The 17,455-nt window shown below is 51.3% G+C and overlaps 2 protein-coding genes across 8 annotated transcripts in view; one reads left to right on the top strand and one right to left on the bottom strand.

The window, feature by feature from the left end:
* SETDB1 (SET domain bifurcated histone lysine methyltransferase 1) overlaps positions 1–6,361 on the top strand; it is a 33,229-nt gene extending 26,868 nt beyond the window's left edge. For 5 of the 6 annotated variants that reach the window (XM_072769260.1, XM_072769261.1, XM_072769259.1 and 2 more), the window contains exons 15-22: positions 1,709–1,878; positions 2,468–3,096; positions 4,052–4,080; positions 4,197–4,329; positions 4,607–4,772; positions 5,148–5,359; positions 5,612–5,700; positions 5,844–6,361. In XM_072769260.1, the coding sequence (XP_072625361.1) occupies positions 1,709–1,878; positions 2,468–3,096; positions 4,052–4,080; positions 4,197–4,329; positions 4,607–4,772; positions 5,148–5,359; positions 5,612–5,700; positions 5,844–5,961 (1,546 nt within the window). In that variant the 3' untranslated portion in view covers positions 5,962–6,361. The remainder of the gene's footprint in view (positions 1–1,708; positions 1,879–2,467; positions 3,097–4,051; positions 4,081–4,196; positions 4,330–4,606; positions 4,773–5,147; positions 5,360–5,611; positions 5,701–5,843) is intronic. The other variant, XM_072769262.1, reaches the window with a different exon arrangement.
* A 153-nt stretch (positions 6,362–6,514) lies between these two features.
* CERS2 (ceramide synthase 2) lies at positions 6,515–15,565 on the bottom strand. 2 transcript variants are annotated; one of them, XM_072769275.1, is made up of 11 exons: positions 15,414–15,565; positions 10,227–10,400; positions 9,688–9,805; positions 9,385–9,503; positions 9,130–9,187; positions 8,973–9,023; positions 8,668–8,760; positions 8,346–8,474; positions 8,049–8,155; positions 7,774–7,927; positions 6,515–7,580 (listed from the first exon to the last, which is right to left on the bottom strand). In XM_072769275.1, exons 2-11 carry the CDS (start codon positions 10,397–10,399, stop codon positions 7,440–7,442), a joined length of 1,143 nt encoding a protein of 380 aa, XP_072625376.1. In that variant the 5' UTR covers position 10,400; positions 15,414–15,565; the 3' UTR covers positions 6,515–7,439. The 2 variants fall into 2 exon arrangements, with proteins under 2 accessions (XP_072625376.1, XP_072625377.1); XM_072769276.1 differs by lacking the exon at positions 15,414–15,565 and adding an exon at positions 15,129–15,211.
* Between the last annotated feature and the right edge of the window lie 1,890 nt (positions 15,566–17,455).

Below are 17,455 nucleotides of genomic sequence, written 5' to 3'. Positions count from 1 at the left end.
CAGGCGGCGCTAAACCGCTGAGCCACCGGGGCTGCCCTTTCCTAGTTTTTTAAAGTTAAAAATACATCCTTATAAGGCTGCTCTGAGGATAGAATAGAGAATGTATATAAAGCATATTGGCATAATGCCAAATGCAATGTATACATTCAGTGAATAGAAGCTGCTCTTACCACCTTTGTCCAAAAGGATAGGACTCATGTCATCAGCTCTCTAATTGTACTTGTCATCTTTCCAAAAGTAGATGTCTCCCTTAAATCTCAATATTAGGCACCATAAGAAGTGAAATCCTGGGACGCCTGGATGGCTCAGCGATTGAACATCTGCCTTCGGCTCAGGGCCGGATTCCCGGGTTCGAGTCCCACATCGGGCTTCTTGCATGGAGCCTGCTTCTCCCTCTGCCTGTGTTTCTGCCTCTCTCTCTCTCCCTCTCATGAATAAATAAATAAAATCTTAAAAAAAAAAAAAAAAGTGAAATCCCAATACTGAGCAAAGTAGATGGAGCAGAAAAATTGATACCTGAAAAGATGATAGTTTTCTCAGTATAACTATATGCTAGATCTTTCTGACTTTGGTAGTTTTTTTTTTTTTTAATTTTTATTTATTTATGATAGTCACACAGAGGGAGAGAGAGAGAGCCAGAGACACAGGCAGAGGGAGAAGCAGGCTCCATGCACCCGGAGCCTGACGTGGGATTCGATCCCGGGTCTCCAGGATTGCACCCTGGCCAAAGGCAGGCGCCAAACCGCTGCGCCACCCAGGCATCCCCCTGATAGTTTGTTTTTTAAATGGTTAAGCTGTGCAGTTCCTTAAACTTGATAGAATATGAGCTTTCTGAGAGGAAAGATTATGACTTTTTCCATTATAGAGTTTCCATTGTGTAGCACAGCTCTTGGTGGTTAGTAAATGGGTTTTTGGTTTTTTTGGGTTTTTTTAAGATTTATTTATTTAATCATGAGAACAGAGAGAGAGAGGCAGAGACACAGGCAGAGGGAGAAGCAGGCTCCATGCAGGGAACCCAATGTGGGACTCGATCCCGGGTCTCCAGGATCACGCTCTGGGCTGAAGGCAGCGCTAAACCGCTGAGCCACCCAGGCTGCCTGTTAGTAAATGTTTTCACAGAATAAATTTAAGTCTGCTTTACCAGAAGAATCTCATGAACTTTTATTCCAATTCCTCTTTAGTCTCTTTCAGTATCTATCATATTGGCTTCTGCTTTTCTCACATATCTTTATTTTATGATACATCTACTTATTTTAGTGGCTCTTGCTTTTCTCCAGGTGTTAGGCATTCTGGTATTCACTGTTACTAACTGGTGCTATAAATACCTGTATAAATCGCTTTTCCCGGGGTGCCTGGGTGGTTCAGCAGTTGAGCATCTGCCTTCACCTCAGGGCATGATCCTGGATTTCCAGGATCAAGTCCCACATTGGGCTCCCTGGATGGAGCCTGCTTCTCCCTCTGCCTGTGTGTCTGCCTCTCTCTTTCTGTGTCTCTCATGAATAAATAAAATCTTTAATAAATAAATAACTTTTCCCCCTTCTGAATTCCTTTCCTGGGCTGTTCCCAAGAATCAAAGAGCATAGATAGTTCAGTAAATTAATTTAGATCATTACCTAATAAATGTTGATACCTTAAGAATTATAACAGTTCTGTGGACTGAATGGATACTCTAGTGATCATGTTATGATTGATTTGCCATTCCTCTCAGAGTTTATGAGTGTAACAAACGCTGCAAATGTGACCCAAACATGTGCACAAACCGGTTGGTGCAGCATGGACTCCAGGTTCGACTACAGCTATTCAAGACACAGAACAAGGGCTGGGGAATCCGCTGCTTGGATGACATTGCCAAAGGCTCCTTTGTCTGTATTTATGCAGGTTGGTAATGAAATCATAAGAGTTGTCTCTGGGGTTAGGACATGGTGGGGAATTCAATCAGTTGAACACACATAAGAAGAAAATGCTTGACATGTGAGTATGGGAGTAAGAGGCCAGGATTTTTCTTCTATAAAGAATAGGACAAATGATGTGGCTGTCTTTGTGGACCAGGAAGGGGACACACAGCCATAAGGACAAGAAGGAAAAAGGATGAATGTGGACGTGAGAATTTTTCAGACACAGGACATGAGAGCAGAGTCCAGTGTATCATTTTCTCCCACATCATTCCACCCAGAGACTTTTAGCATAGCTCAGGGCATCCTTTTGGTAAACCAAGTAGAGGTTGCAGAAGGGCAAGATTGAAAACTAGAGCAAAGCTGCCTGTTCTCTCATAGTTAAGATACAGAGAAGGGAGTATCATCAGAGTAAAGGGAGAACCTATAACGGAGGTGTTTTGACTTGTGTGCTGGCGGGTTCGGTATTGGTGGAAGGATCTCTATACTTTCTACAAGATCCTTGTGGAAGGATCTCTATACTTTCTACAAGATCCTTATAACCATGGAAGGCCTTTAATTTTCTTCATTCCCAGGCAAGATCCTGACAGATGACTTTGCAGACAAGGAGGGCCTGGAGATGGGTGATGAGTACTTTGCCAATCTGGACCATATCGAGAGTGTGGAGAACTTCAAGGAAGGATATGAGAGTGATGCCCCCTGTTCTTCTGACAGCAGCGGGGTGGACTTGAAGGACCAGGAGGATGGCAATAGTGGTACAGAGGATCCTGAAGAGTCTAACGATGACAGCTCCGATGATAACTTCTGTAAAGATGAAGACTTCAGCACCAGCTCTGTGTGGCGCAGCTATGCTACCCGGCGGCAGACCCGGGGTCAAAAGGAGAATGGACTGTCTGAGATAGCTTCCAAGGATTCCCGCCCCCCAGACCTTGGCCCCCCACATATTCCTATCCCTCCAGTAATCCCCGTAGGTGGCTGCAATCCACCTTCCTCTGAAGAGACACCCAAGAACAAGGTGGCCTCATGGTTGAGCTGCAATAGTGTCAGTGAAGGTGGCTTTGCTGACTCTGATAGCCGTTCATCCTTCAAGACTAGTGAAGGTGGGGAAGGCCGGGCTGGGGGAGGCAGAGGGGAAGCTGAGAAGGCCTCCACTTCAGGGCTGGGCTTCAAGGAGGAGGGAGACATCAAGCAGGCCAAGAAAGAGGTAAGTGGCGGCTTTTGTGTAACTTTGGTGTAGTAACTTAATGTAGCTCACTCTCATTCTTCACATGTAGATTATTTACTGGATGAATATTTCTGTGGGAAACTGGATTAACCCCCTCCCCCCAGCACATTCCTAGTGCTTCAAGGAACCAAATTATTTTAAAATCAACCTGGGATGGGATCCCTGGGTGGTGCAGCGGTTTGGCGCCTGCCTTTGGCCCAGGGCGCGATCCTGGAGACCCGGGATCAAATCCCACGTCGGGCTCCCAGTGCATGGAGCCTGCTTCTCTCTCTGCCTCTCTCTCTCTCCTCTATCATAAATAAATAAATTTAATAAATAAATAAATTAATTAATTAAAAAAAATCAACCTGGGAAAGAAGTATCTGGCTCATTCCAAAGAAAAAGATTTATAAGTAGTTTTTTAAAGTGTTATTTCAAGCTACCTACAGCATTTCTGTCTTGTTATAGTTAAAAACCAAGAATTGAGGGGCACCTGGGTGGCTCAGTCAGTTAAGCATCCAACTTTTGATTTCAGTTCAGGTGATATTGTGAGATTGAGCCCTACATCAGGCTCAAGTCTGATTGAGATTCTCACTCCCTCTGTCCCCTCCCTCTCACTTGCACTACCTCTGTGTCTCTGTCGCTCAAATAAATAAATCCTTAAGGAAAAAAGAAAAAACTGATTCTAGATGTATTTTTGATGATACTGAAACTGGGTATTATAGGTGGCAAACTGTGTCTCCTGTCCCTGTCATCAGCAAGAGTTTGAAACCCCCTATCAGGAGGTATCCTGATGAGAACATGATTGTACTGTTGAGCTGCAGAGCAGTCTCTTTAGATAGTCTACTTCTCACTAGCTGATGTCTTTGGAGGTCATTTTAGATGAAATCTGATTGTTGGATTTGTTACCCAGGATGGCTGAAAACATTATAACCTTTCACTTGTTTTTTTTCAGGATCCCGATGACCGAAGCAAGATGTCAGTGTAAGAGCCTCTCTTTCTGACTTGTTTCCAAATCTGCCTTGTTTCAAGCCTATAAAAGAAGCCTAAGTAAGAAACAGCCCATAATCTGACCCCCTCATTCTTTCCCCTCCCATTAGACTTACTGAAAGCTCTCGAAATTATGGTTACAATCCTTCCCCCATGAAGCTCGAAGGACTCCGCCGCCCACCTAGTAAGACTAGTATGCATCAGAGCCGACGACTCATGGCCTCTGCTCAATCCAACACTGATGTAAGTGACCTTCTTCCGCAAGCTGCACCTCATCCAACCTTGGGTTGGACTCAGAGTCTGAGGAGTATTTGCCTCACTTCGTCAGGGCCTTAATGATAACTCCCAATATGTCCCTTGTTTATTTGGCTGGGACTTCCTGCTTCATTTTCCTTTAGCCAGCATTCTAATCTTTCTCTTGCTGTAGTCTTAGCCTCTTCTGTCTTACCATAAAAAGAGCAAGAACGTGAATGGGTCCTCTCCATTTACTCTTCTTTCTTCTCACCCTTCTGTTTCCCAGGATGTCCTAACATTGTCCAGCAGCACAGAAAGTGAGGGGGAAAGTGGGACCAGCCGGAAACCCACCACTGGTCAGACTTCAGCCACAGCAGTGGATAGCGATGATATCCAGACCATCTCCTCTGGCTCAGAAGCAGATGACTTTGAGGACAAGAAGAACATGTCTGGTAGTCTCGAAGAATGTTGGGGATAGTAGGAAGGAATGGTAGGAAGATTGGGATAGAGGCTTTTTTCAGGAAGCTAAAGAAGTAGGGGGAAAATACTCAGATCTTAAGAGCTAACACATGTCTGGGACCGTTCTCTCACTCCCAGCTCAACTGTTAACGTTCAATACATCCCCTTCCTCTCCTTTCCCCTTCCCTACTCTTTTTCCTCAGTTCCTTTACCCAACAGATCTAATCCTGCTTGAAAAAACTGCCAGTTAGGATCTTTGCTTTCAGGGTCACAGTATTCCTGCAGTGCAATGAGTGGAATGGAAATAGGGGTAGTATCTCCATTCATGAGGTGGGTTGGGGCCTAACCCTGTTCTCCTTCCTGTCCAGGTCCAACAAAGCGCCAGGTGGCAGTAAAATCAACCCGAGGGTTTGCTCTTAAGTCAACGCATGGGATTGCCATTAAATCAACCAACATGGCCTCTGTGGAAAAGGGGGAGAGTGCACCTGTTCGTAAGAACACACGCCAGTTCTATGATGGGGAGGAGTCTTGTTATATCATTGATGCCAAGCTCGAAGGCAACCTGGGCCGCTACCTCAATGTGAGACCTCTCTCCCCAGATGCTGGATTATCCCACTGTCCTCAAATTTCTAGTTCTTTTAGCACAACTATATAAACCCACCTTGTTAGAAATTCTTGATCTCAAGAATCTTAAAGAGGTAGTTTTCTTTCAGAACTTCTCCACTATGATGGGTAGGATCAAATGGCATTGTTTTTTGTCCAACTCATGCTCACCCCACAAAGCCAGGTTCTGTTTTCTCCATTCTTATGGGTTCTGTCCTTAAACCCACAGCACAGCTGCAGCCCCAACCTGTTTGTCCAGAATGTCTTCGTGGACACTCATGATCTTCGCTTTCCCTGGGTGGCGTTCTTTGCCAGCAAGTAAGAGGGGGTTGGGGAGGGAGATGGTTGGGTAAAAGCAGCGGCCTGAGTCAAGGAGGGGCAAGCCCTCCCCACTTGCTCCAGCTCTACATCCACCTGGAAATGTGCTGCCTTACCACCCTCATCCCTATATTCCTGTCCAGGAGGATCCGGGCTGGGACCGAGCTCACTTGGGACTACAACTACGAGGTGGGCAGCGTGGAAGGCAAGGAGCTGCTCTGCTGCTGTGGGGCCATCGAATGCAGAGGGCGTCTTCTTTAGAGGACAGCCTTCTTCTGAACTTTCTGAACCCTTCCTGAACCATCCTTTTCTCAGGAACTGGGTCTTCCTGACTGTTCAACTCTGACGCCCACATCTCCAATCTAGCTCTTCCCCCAGCTCCTAGTAGGTAGAAATGGGAGCTCTGGATCAGGAGATACCTTCCAGTGTGGTGCTAGCAGGCAAGTTCCCTCCTGCACCTCCTAAAGCTCTGGGGGTGGGGGTGACCATGCCGACCTGGGCCTGATGTCCCTCAGTGCTCCTCCTGGTACTCCCCTCCCAGCTGACGTTTGTTCAAGTGTTCATGCTTCTGACAGACTTTATTCCTGGAAGGAGGACTTGTCTTTACTATCCTTGATTTGTATGGTTTCTCGAATGTCTTTTAACAAGATGTTAAAACTAAGACTGTGATTTGATTTATCTTCCTCAGCCCCCATACATCCATTTATGGGTTTCCCCCCCTCCTTACCAAGGGGCAGCTGTCATTAACCTCATATCTTCTGTACCCTTGCTTTTTCTTACTTGCCATACGAAATTTTAAAAAGAAAACGTTGCATAACCACGAGGAAGACTACCTTAGTTTATTTAGTTGATCTCCCTTCTCAATTCCTACTAGTCTCAGACACTTACTGCCATGTTTTACTTAATCTTTAATATATTTTAATTAAAAAAAAAAAAAACCATTAACAGTACATTTTGGTCTGAAGTGGTCCCTCTGCTAAAATGCCAGGTGCTAGCTGTAATTCTGGCTTTAAAACCAAAACAACGAATGTTTAATAAATAAAAATTAGAACTAGTTGCCTTTCTATTCCAAACCAGCTAGCCTAGGGGATGAGGCCAGAGGAAGGAGGCAGTAAGGTCTTGGACCTGTGACAACAGAGCGCTGGCAGAGCAGTGACACGCAGACCATCCGAGCAGTCCCAGTATGCTCCCCGCCTTTTTGGCAGAGGTAGGGTAAGGGTCATATGTGCCCTCCTACACTCATTTGTGTCTTAAGAAGGAAAAAAAGCTCAGCTTTGGTTTCTGGCCCAAGTTAGGGAGCCTAGAAAGGTAAGCCTTGGTCCATCTTTGGCAGAATGAGGCCCACAGATGGGACAGTAAGGCACGACCCTGGCGGTCAGGGAGTCTGAGGCAAACAGCTAGGCCAAATTCTGAAGAATAAGGAATGTGAGTTGTATCTGCCACCCCCAGAGCTGAGGAAGGGCCTCAAAAGCAATAGAAAGGACAGCTTAGAAACTACAGAGAGGAAAGTAAGTCCATTTCCCCTCTAACAAAAGATATACCAGCCTCCCCTCTACCTGGGGAGAAGCTGGTTAGAGTTTGGTTAAAGGCAACTGGGTGACAAGCAGAGGGTTGGGACATAGAAGAGCAACTCTCTCCCTGCTTTCTCCCTTCTCCCCAGGGCTTAAAGTGGTCCACTGGGGAGAATGGGCTAGTTCCTTGGCTTTATGCATTAATCTGGGGGCAGCAGGGACAATGGTTCAGTCATTCTTACGATGGTTGTTACTAAGAACAGGGTGGCCATTGGCTAAGGGCCGGCTCTTTGCTCCTCCCACAGCTCCAGCCTCTTCCCCCTCCGAGCTCTCGGTTTCTTCCCGGTCGCTGCGTTCATCTTCTACCAGCTGTGAAAAGGGAGAAGATGGGGTTACATGCTGTCTTCAAACCCTTAAGGGATGCTTTTCTCAGCAGGCTCGTCCTGCTGCACCTGGGGCCCCACAGTTTCTTAGCAGAATACAGATCTGGGAGGGAGTTTGGGCTGTTTCTAGAGTTGGGCTGTTACTAGAGTTCTAGTAGTGGGGCCTACAGAGCACTCACCTTTCCAGTTATGAACTTGTGGGCCATGCGCAGAATGAGGTAGGCCCAGAAGATATGCAGCAGCTGTAGCACTCCCATCATGGAATTGAAGAAGTAGTAGCCAAAGAAGGCAGGGTAGAGTTCCAGGGGGTATACGATGGTGCAGTGCAAGATCCTACAACAAGAAAGGAGAAAGTTGTAGGCACAGGAGGCGGTTGGGATGAGGACAGGTAAATGAGGTAGGGAGAGGCAAGATTCCTGATTCCTTGAGGACAGTAGTCTGGCCTCCTACTCACCAGAAGGGCAGGATGACCAGTCGGGTGATGATGAAGACAATGGCAAAGACGATGAAGATGTTGTTGCAGGTGTTCTTCCATCCCGCATAGTTAAACATCTTGGCTGACTGCATAGATAGCCCCCGTTCATCATCACAGGCTCCTAACTCTCCCGTATACACTCATATATACACTGGTTCTGTGCCCCGGCTTCCTTGGTCCCGGGAATGTCAACCCCTCCCACCCCCAAAAAGGGAGAGGGACAGGAAAACCTGCACTGAAGTCTCTAGATTTTAGGAAGTACCCAGGAAGCCTGACCTCTAGTAGGTAGTCGGAAGAGTCATGCAAAGCCATGATCAGAGTCCCTGCTCGGATGTAATTGGCAAACCAAGAGAAGCTGATGAGGATGATCGTAGCCACGTGGTGGATGATCTGTTCCTTGAAATCCTGCAGAAAAGATGCAGGCTCCAGGAAACATTTTCCTCTTCCAGCCCCACTCTATTTCTACTTCCAACCACCCTTCCACTTAGTTCCCCTTAATCCACAGCTCTGTCTAAATACCCAGATATCAAAGGGGAGGCTCTCCATCCCAGGGCTTTATTTTGGCTCCTAGGCTTAATGGCACAGCTTCCTGACCCACCTTGCGCTTGACATCAGAAGCAATGCTGAAGAGCAGGGACCAGTAGAAAGAAAGTTCAATCATGTAGTACCAATACTGGGAAGGGATGGTACTCTGGGAAAGAGGAGAGAAAGAGAAAAGTAAAGAGACCCAAGGGTCTCACCTGACCAAACCCAGCCCTTCTAGCCCAAGATTATTTAGCACCGTAACTCCAGTGCCTTATGCCATGTGTTCCAGAGATCATCTCTTCACAAGGGTATGTCCTAGTCCTGTCCTACCTTGATTCTCTTAATCACCCCAAGTAAGGAGTCAGGACCCCATCATACCTGTATGGGATATCCCTCCCAAACCTTCTTCATGTCATAGAACCAGGGTTTCTGCAGAGAGACGATGGTGAGAGGTCAAAAGAGGAAGGACTCAAATTCTGTGGCTTCAACACCACATTGACGGAAAATCTCCCACCTCCCAGGAACCCCCACTCACGTCCACAATGACGGCCATCCCGGCAATGAAAGCAATCAGGTAAAAGGTGAATCTCCAGCTGGAAGAGGAAGCAGGAAGAATTAGGAGAGTGGCACAGCGCTCTAACCACTCCCAAGTGCCCCCAGTGATACTCCACTGATAACCCAAATCAGCTCACCTAGGTAACCCTTCTCCCTGCATACAGCCATGACCCACCACCCAGCAAGGTGCACCAGACATTCCTCTCCCAGCTTCTCTTGCCCCAGCCTCCCCTACCTGGCTTCTCGGAATTTCTTGAGGAGACTGGGCCGGTCCTGGTTGCGACGACGGCGGAACCAGCGCTCTACCTGGCGGCCAGAGAGCCCACTCTGCCGTGACAAGAGCTCTACCTCTGCCTGGGTGAAGAAGCCCATTATGTTCAGCTTTGGAACTTGACAACACCCCCATCCTCCCGGCATCTCCCAGCAAGAACCTAGGTCAGCACCACTGCCCTCTCCTCACCCACCACGGCTGGCATCACAACCTGCCCCCTCCCCAACAGCACTCGGTAACTCCCAGAGCAGGGCCAGCGGCTCACACCTGTTTGGGCTGTTTGCCACTGGTCAGGTAGAAATGCTCCAAGGTGGGGTTGGGTGGTGCCCGCAGCCGAGTTTTCTCCTTTACATTCAGTAGGGCAGCCAGTGGTGTAGCCACATAACTGAGGAAGGGATAGAAGTGAGAAGCGTCTATGTCTTTTAAAACACCTCAGTCTCTTGGTAGCCCCTAAGCTGAGATGAGGAAAGGCTACAGGCTCCCGCAACTTTCTCCTGGGTCTCAATTTCCCGGCAACCCCCTCTTTGGCCTCCTTGGCCTGCCCAAAGCTGACAAAGCTGCCTGTGTTCACTAGTGACCAGGCAGGGTGGAGAGGGAGAACAAATAACCATTGAAGGAGAGGGCCTGGGGGTGCTGAGCCCTCTGGAAGACAATGCTGTGTTCAGTGGGGGGCACGCAGTAGGAAGGCATCTGGGTCGCCAGAAGAGCAGGGTCCAGGACCAATTAAACAGCGAGAGACAAACTTCAAGTGCAAGGAACTGTGGCTGGCAGCCAGGGAAGGCATGGGAGTAGGTCGGTATGCTTACAGCTCAAAGAAGTATCGAACAATGAGGAAGAGCAGGGCCAGCGGTAGTGTGATATAGAGGTCTGAGGCTTTGGCGTAGACACGTCCATCCCGGTCTTCCAGATCAGCCCAAGTTAAGTTCACAGGCAGCCACAGCCGTTCCCACCAGAAGTAGTCATACAAGGTCTGGAACATCCTGAGTGAGGAGGGGGAAGGTAGAGGGCATCACAGGGGGCAGCTATGGGGGCAGAGGGAGATGAAAGTTTCCACGGTGTAACAAAGGAGCAGGGGACAGAGACTCAAGCCCTGCAGGCTGGTCCTGGACAAATCTGTTTCCTCATATGTAATATGGTGGCTTTCCAGTCTTAACATTTACTGTTGACTGCAACTGAAGGTGACGCTGATGACCCCCCGGGAGCCCCAGTTCTCTAGAACTAAGAACCAAAGGATATCCCTGTCATTTTGTTACCCCAGCATGAAAGATAGACTGGGTCTGGCTCCAGAAGTTATAAACAACAATCTGAGTAAAGTGGGAGGCACTCTCTCTCCTCTACCCCTCCCCAGCTGCCCCTTCCATCCCTCAAGCCAACCCACAGCTGGAAGCAGCTTCTTTCCTAGGAAGCCCAAAAACAGACTTCAGGGCTAAGGCAAACCCTACCTTCTCCTTCCCTATAACCCATCTGGGCAGCAGATCCCTAGGGAAAGTTAAGAGGCCAGAGTAAAGCAAAATTTGTCCTCGAATTTAGCATTCTTTAGGGACATATCAGTGAACATCAAACTTACACATGAGACTAACACCCCATGCCCAGCCATCCAGTCCCTGTACACAAGGCAGAAGAACTATCTGAAGCCTCTTTTCAGAAACAAAGGCAAGGCTGCAAAGAATTAGGGATTGGGGGGCAAACAATGGAGACAGAAGACTAATACATCTGATGGAACTAGGAGCTATTTCTTATTAAGGCTCATCCAGAAAATAACTACTCTGCAGGGGAACACCCATCACAAATCAGCTCAGGGAAAAGTTGTTGCTTCTCCTCACCCCCACCCCCACCCCGCTTCCCTCTTTCCTTCCCCTGGAAGAGAAAGGATCTGCAGGGAGATAGTGACCAACCACTGACCACCTGGATACTGGAATGAGGGAGGGTACAGACCTCCTTTGAGGTATCTTCTGGAGCCATTATCTGTGGCTCCTGTGGGACAGCAACTGCTGGGAGCGAAGAGAAGCAGCAAGGTGGTCCTACGGAGTCAGTGATGCCAGTACAAACAGAATACCTGGCAGTCCTGGGACTCAACAATGAACCGTCAGCAGGATGACAGGGGCAGTAGTTTCTGGGCTTGCTAGCCCTCAAACTTTCATGAGGGAGGAGAGGTGGGGGTATTCAGACTGGCCTTGAAACTAAAAGCTGGGCAGCCCCGGTGGTGCAGCGGTTTGGCGCCGCCTGCAGCCCAGGGCGAGATCCTGGAGACCCTGGATCGAGTCCCACGTCAGGCTCCCTGCATGGAGCCTGCTTCTCCCTCTGCCTGTGTCTCTGCCTCTCTGCCTCTCTCTCTCTCTCTCTCTCTCTGCATCTCTATGAATAAATAAATAAAATTAAAAAAATCTTTAAAAAAAAAAAAAAAAGAAACTAAAAGCTGACACAGAAGGAAGGTGGTCTCCTCCCATCCAGAGGGAAGAGAGTGGGAAGATTGTTCTCCAGTGTGACCTGAAGGCCAATTGGTACCACTGGGTGAAGGCTGATCAGATCTCAACTGAGCTGGGCAGGTCCTCCAGCCTGCTCTTCCCACAACTCCGCCCACACCCACCACAGAAGCACTTGCGAAATCCCTCTCAGCCTGTCACGGGTCAGTATTCCAGCTCAAGGACTTTACCCTCTTGTCCCCACTCCTGGTCACTGCTCTCAGATGAAGCCGGAGGTCAACACTGACAATCAAGGAGCTTCAGCCCCACCTTCCCCCAATAACACACACACACACACACACACACTCTCTCTCTCTCTCTCTCTCTCTCCTCTCTCAGCTCCTGAGGTGCACTGCCCCTTCCCCATTGACCTTAGCCAGAATAAATATTTAATTAGTTAAAGAGATGGAAGCCTTTTAAACTGAACAAAATTAAACATAATTCTCCACAGTGGAACTTTTCCCATATAACCGTGTGCACAATACACTTTTTTCATAGAGAAAATTTAGTAAGAAGGAAAAGGCAGAATGCCTTGTGCTACAACACCTCTGGCTCCTCCCCACCTTTTTAGCTTAGCTAGATTGGAGGTGGGGAAATCTACCTGCTGTGTCCCCTGACTTCTATTCTATGTCTCTTGGAGCCCACCTTGTCCTCCACTGAAAACTAAAGCCAAAGGTACAGACAGGCCTGGATTATTGGGCCCCATTCCCACCCCAGTCAGTGGAAACTGGCAAGAAGTTTCCCTGTCAGGGATATTTTGAGGAAGATTCAGAGGGCTGGCTGGGGTCCCAGAGGGTGTGAGTGGGGCCCCTCTCCCTGACTCCTGTGGCCCAGGAATAAGTCTTCCACCAGTCTACACCTACAAAGGTGAGGAGCTGGGGAAGTTAGCAGAAGAATCAGAGCAGTCATGGGCAAGCACCAGGACAGTGCAACTATCTCAACCCCTTCCCATCCCAAGCAGGGAGAGCCAGGAACACAGTGTGTCCAGAGCTCAGAAATGCAGATTAATGGGCGTTCTCATCCACCTGGGTTGCAGGCTTTCTGTAACCACAGCCCTCCCTTGCTGCCTAGTACTTCCATTAGCAGAGCAGAGCTACCCCTTCCCTGCCCACCCTTTCCCACCCCCAGGGCCCAGCCCAGCAAGGGAGAGGCACCAGATTCAGCAAGGTCAGGACTTCTGACTCAACACAGGGCAGGGTGGGGAGGACAACAGGGGCTCCTGGAAGCCTCACTTACACATCCCCACAGAACCAACAAGTCTGCTCTGAGGCAGCCCTGGTGGCTTCCTGGCACCAGTACACTGAGCCAAGTACGGGATTCCATCAACAAAAGGCTGGTGCAAAAAAAACGGGATGTGTACTCGGCACAGGGAGACAACCCTGCTTTTCTGGCCAGTTGGTCCCTCAGGGTAGATATTTGATTTTCTGATGGAGAAATTACACCTACAGGGCAGCCCGGGTGGCTAAGCGGTTTAGCGCCGCCTTCAGCCCAGGGCCCAGTCCTGGTTCCCTGGGAACCAGGGATCGAGTCCCATGTCCAGCTCCTGCGTGGAGCCTGCTTCTCCCTCTGCCTGTGTGTGTGTCTCATGAATAAAATAAAAAAGAAAACCCTTAAAAAAAAAAAGAAATCACACCTACAGATACTCTTCCACTCACAGAATTTGCTCCCCTCCACACATGAAGAGACAACAGAATGTATGTGTCTCTGTGTCTGTCTCTCTCATACACACACACCTGCTTCAGAGACACAGATGCCACTCTCTCAGGCACAGGCTGGAGAGGGGCCAGCAGAGCAGAGATTTCATGGGCATTGGATTACCAGGAACTTGAATAGGGCTCTGCCCAGCTCCCACCATCTGCCCCATCCCCTACTCACCCCTCCCAAATCGTCAGAGATGGATGAGAAAGGGCAGAGGGTCCCCAAGGGAGTGTATAAACCCAGAATGCTGAGAGGGCAGGAGTTTGAGTCCGTGAAGAAGGGATCTCAGACTCAATGTGAAAACAGTACCATGGGCTCTCAGAACTTGAAGAAATAATTGAGGAAAACAGGATCAATAGAGGAGGAGAAACTGACAAACACCGGGTCTCAAAGGCTCCCAGAGGCCACTGAAGCCTGAGGGAGGATCCAAGTAGTCTTGTTGCAAACTTTCCTTTAGCAACAGCGCATCAGGAACTAGAAGGCAACTAGGATGAAGCCAACAGGAGGTGTGTCATTGCTTCAGGCTGCAGTACAGGTCCTCAAATTTAGCTTGTCTGGGCTGCCCCACTGGAGGCCCCAACACACCCAAATACTGCATGTGACCACAGCCTGCAGGGGCGGGGAGAGGCCGGCAGGTTAAAGAGGCAGAGGTGGGGAGCAGGGCTGAACAGTACAGTAAAGGAACAGGGGGAAGGTGGGACCCCCTCCCCAACTTGTGGGCCCAGGCGGTAACAGTGGAGAGATGAGGCCCTCCCTACCAGGGGAAAAAAGCTGGCTAGAGGCCCCAGTGAAGGGGGTGAGCTTGGGGTACCAAGGGAGACAAGGAACTCTCCTTAGAACAGTCTTTGCAGATCAGTTTATGATTAGGGCCAGGCTGAGGGGCAGGCTGTGGATGAGTCCTTAACCCTCGGCACCGTCACAAGCAGTCAGCTACCGTCACTTAGAGCCGGTCACCTGGACTTTGGTATGGGGCAGCGACCCCTCCAACGAGGTGGGAGCGCCTGCCTGCTGGAGGCCTTCCCAGACTCATCCCGCTATGAAGAGAGGCTCACTGCGCCCCTCAGGATCCTAAGACCCCCGCCAGGACCGCGTCTAACAACTTCGGGAACTAAGCCCAGGTTTCCAGCCAGGAGCCTGGCTTGGGCAGACAGAGAAACCCCCCACGCTCGGGCCAAATATTAGTGCCGCACACCTGCAATTAGCCTACTTGCCAGAGAACCTCCGGGCCAGTGATTAACAAGCCGTGGCCCAGAAAACCCGTTTCACCAGCGGCTCCCCCCCCAGCCCCACACACCCGATAACGGTATAGGACCTCTGCCCTGAGGGGCCGGGGCCGGGCTCACAGCCTCCTTCCTGCTTCCCGTGCAGCACATGGACGCTGCCCTCCGTCCCGCAGTGGGCACCGCGCGCTCCCAGGCCGGCGGCAGGACCCCCACCCCCACCCCTCCACGCGCCGCGGCCGCGGGGCCGACGCAGGCCGCCCCCCCCCCTCGCGCCGGGGACCTCCTCCCGCCCGGGCCCCCGCGCCGGCCCCCCCGCTGCCCCTACCTGTTGCCGGGAGGGCTCGCTGCTCGGGCTCCGGGCGGCCTGCCCTCGGGCGCTGGGGCCCCCCCCCGCCCCCCCGCAGGCCCGCGGCCCGGAGCGCGACCCGCACTGCCCCCGCCCGCCCCGCGGCGCCCCCGCTCCCCCGCCCGCCCCCCGCCCCTCACAGCCGGGCCTCTCCGCCGAGCCCAGCTCTCCCAGCGGCCCCAGCTGCTCCCAACTTTTCCGTGGCCGCTCCCCGCCCCACCCCTGCGTCCCGCCCGCGGCTCCCGAGCGGGGGTCGCGACTCACTCGGCGGCGGCGGCGCGGGGCTGGCGGGGCTGGCGGGGCTGGCGGGCCGGGGCCGCTGCTCCGTGTCTCCTGGCGTCCGCGCTCCGGGCCCCTCCAGACTGGCTCGGCCCGCTCCCTCCTCCCCCTTCCGCCCGCCCGCTCCCGCCCTCCTTCCTCCTCCGCCCGCCGAGCCCAGCCGAGCCGCGGCCGAGCCCAGCCCGGAGAGCAAGGCCGCGAGCGGCCAGGGAACCGGGAGACTGGGCGTGGGCTGCGGCCCGCGACGGCAGCGGAGGGGGAGAGCGGAGGGGAGGGCGCCCCCGGGTCCCCCGCCCCGCCCCCCCCGCCGCGGCCGCCCGAGCAGCCCCGAGGACGGGAGGCGCCTGCCCTCGGGGACAGACCCTGCAGGCGCCCGGGGATCCCGGCCGGGGAGCGGCCGCGCGCCCCCCCGCCCCCCCCCCGCCCGCGCCCCCCCCCCCCGCCCGCGGTCGGCCCCCTCTGCCCCCAGGCCCCCGCCCGACCTGTTGCCACACTTCCCGCCTCTGGCCCCAACGCGCAGCGGACGGAGAAGCCTGGGGGAGCCGCTTTCCAGTGCTGGCGGCCCCCGCAGCGGCCCCGGGGATTCCGCGGCTCCTCCCCGCGGAGCCTGGGCCCCCCAAGTCACCCCAACACCCCCACCATAAAACCCACTTTCTCCATCCGAGCCCCCGGAGCAGCACACGCCCCCCACGGTACTAGATACTCCTAAAGAGCCAACCTCCAGCTTTTGTTTTGTAAAGTGTATCTGAGTTTGCAATCCACACTCTTTTTCCCTCTTCTGATTCATATTTTCACAATGTCTTTCTCTTCGTCTGGTAAAATTGATGCTTCAGGGAGATGGGATATGTTTATCCTAGAAAACTGACCTGGACTCCTAGCATGGACAGAACATGGCTGGGAGGTGTCTGAAGGTTTGTTTAGAAAGCAAGCTAGAGCATACTCCACATAGAGGTCACCTCGTTTCTTTTTTTTTAATATATATTTTTTTTAATTTTTATTTATTTATGATAGTCACAGAGAGAGAGAGAGAGGCAGAGACACAGGCAGAGGGAGAAGCAGGCTCCATGCACCGGGAGCCCGACGTGGGATTCGATCCCGGGTCTCCAGGATCGCGCCCTGGGCCAAAGGCAGGCGCCAAACCGCTGCGCCACCCAGGGATCCCGGTCACCTCGTTTCTTACCTTGATGAAATGCTGGCATTTTTATACTGTCACAAATAGAACCTCTGACAGTAGCTTCTTTCATGGTTTATCTAGTCTAGTTCAGGTGTTTTGACAGCGCTCAAGAGGGAGACTGACTTCCCACTTATTCCATGGAGATGTTGGCCCTCACCTAAGATCTTTCTAGAGGGTAGAGAGGCAGAAGCTGACTGATTTCCAAGCTATTTGTTCATTTGCTCTCTGCAGCAGGACCCACAGCCCATTTCCTACCACTGAAAAACTGACAATTATTGGCCCAACCCCTTGCCCATCTGCCACCAAACCAGCCCCTGGGGGAACTGTGCAGCCTTTTTTAGTGGGACCTGCTTCATTTGACTTTTGCCCCAGGCTGAATTCCTCCCTGAAGAGCACTGCTTACATCTTTTTACCTCTCTATAACCCTCTCGCTCCACATTCCAATCCAAAGTTCCCTCTACCTTTCTAAAGAATCCTCCCCCCCCCCAAAAAAAAGAATCCTCCCCAGATTTCTCTCTGCTACACACCCACACACCCCTTTGCCAGCAGGGTTCAGTGTCTCCTCTTTGGGCTCCAGCTAATCTTTGGGCCCCTCTCTAACTCCTCACATCTCTCTCCTTTAGCTTCTGAACCCTTTTCTCAAGCAGTTTTCCTAGATGCCAAGTTTCTCTAAGGTCCCCACAAGACTTTTTGAAATGATTCTTCAGAGGACTGAAGACCGTTTAACTTTTTTAAGATAGCAGCGGGCAGGGGAAGGCTGGGGGCAGAAGTTGGATAAGTCAAGGCCTGAGAAATAAAGATAAGAGGGTGTACCCCTCCTCCAGGAGACAAAAAGAGAAGGTGACTGAGAAGG

The sequence above is a fragment of the Canis lupus genome, chromosome 12 (assembly GCF_048164855.1).
Source record: "Canis lupus baileyi chromosome 12, mCanLup2.hap1, whole genome shotgun sequence".
NCBI classification, from domain to species: Eukaryota; Metazoa; Chordata; class Mammalia; order Carnivora; family Canidae; genus Canis; species Canis lupus.
Note: the sequence above shows the minus strand (reverse complement) of the source record. Positions and strands in the feature narration are given on the sequence as shown.

Excerpts from the sequence above, each read along its gene's own strand:
- CERS2 (XM_072769275.1), bottom strand. The coding sequence starts at position 10,399 with ATGTTCCAGACCTTGTATGACTACTTCTGGTGGGAACGGCTGTGGCTG. Across the intron at positions 9,504-9,687 it reads GTGGCAAACAGCCCAAACAG|GCAGAGGTAGAGCTCTTGTC; the intron begins GTGTGAGCCGCT and ends TTCTTCACCCAG. Across the intron at positions 9,024-9,129 it reads GGATGGCCGTCATTGTGGAC|AAACCCTGGTTCTATGACAT; the intron begins GTGAGTGGGGGT and ends GTCTCTCTGCAG.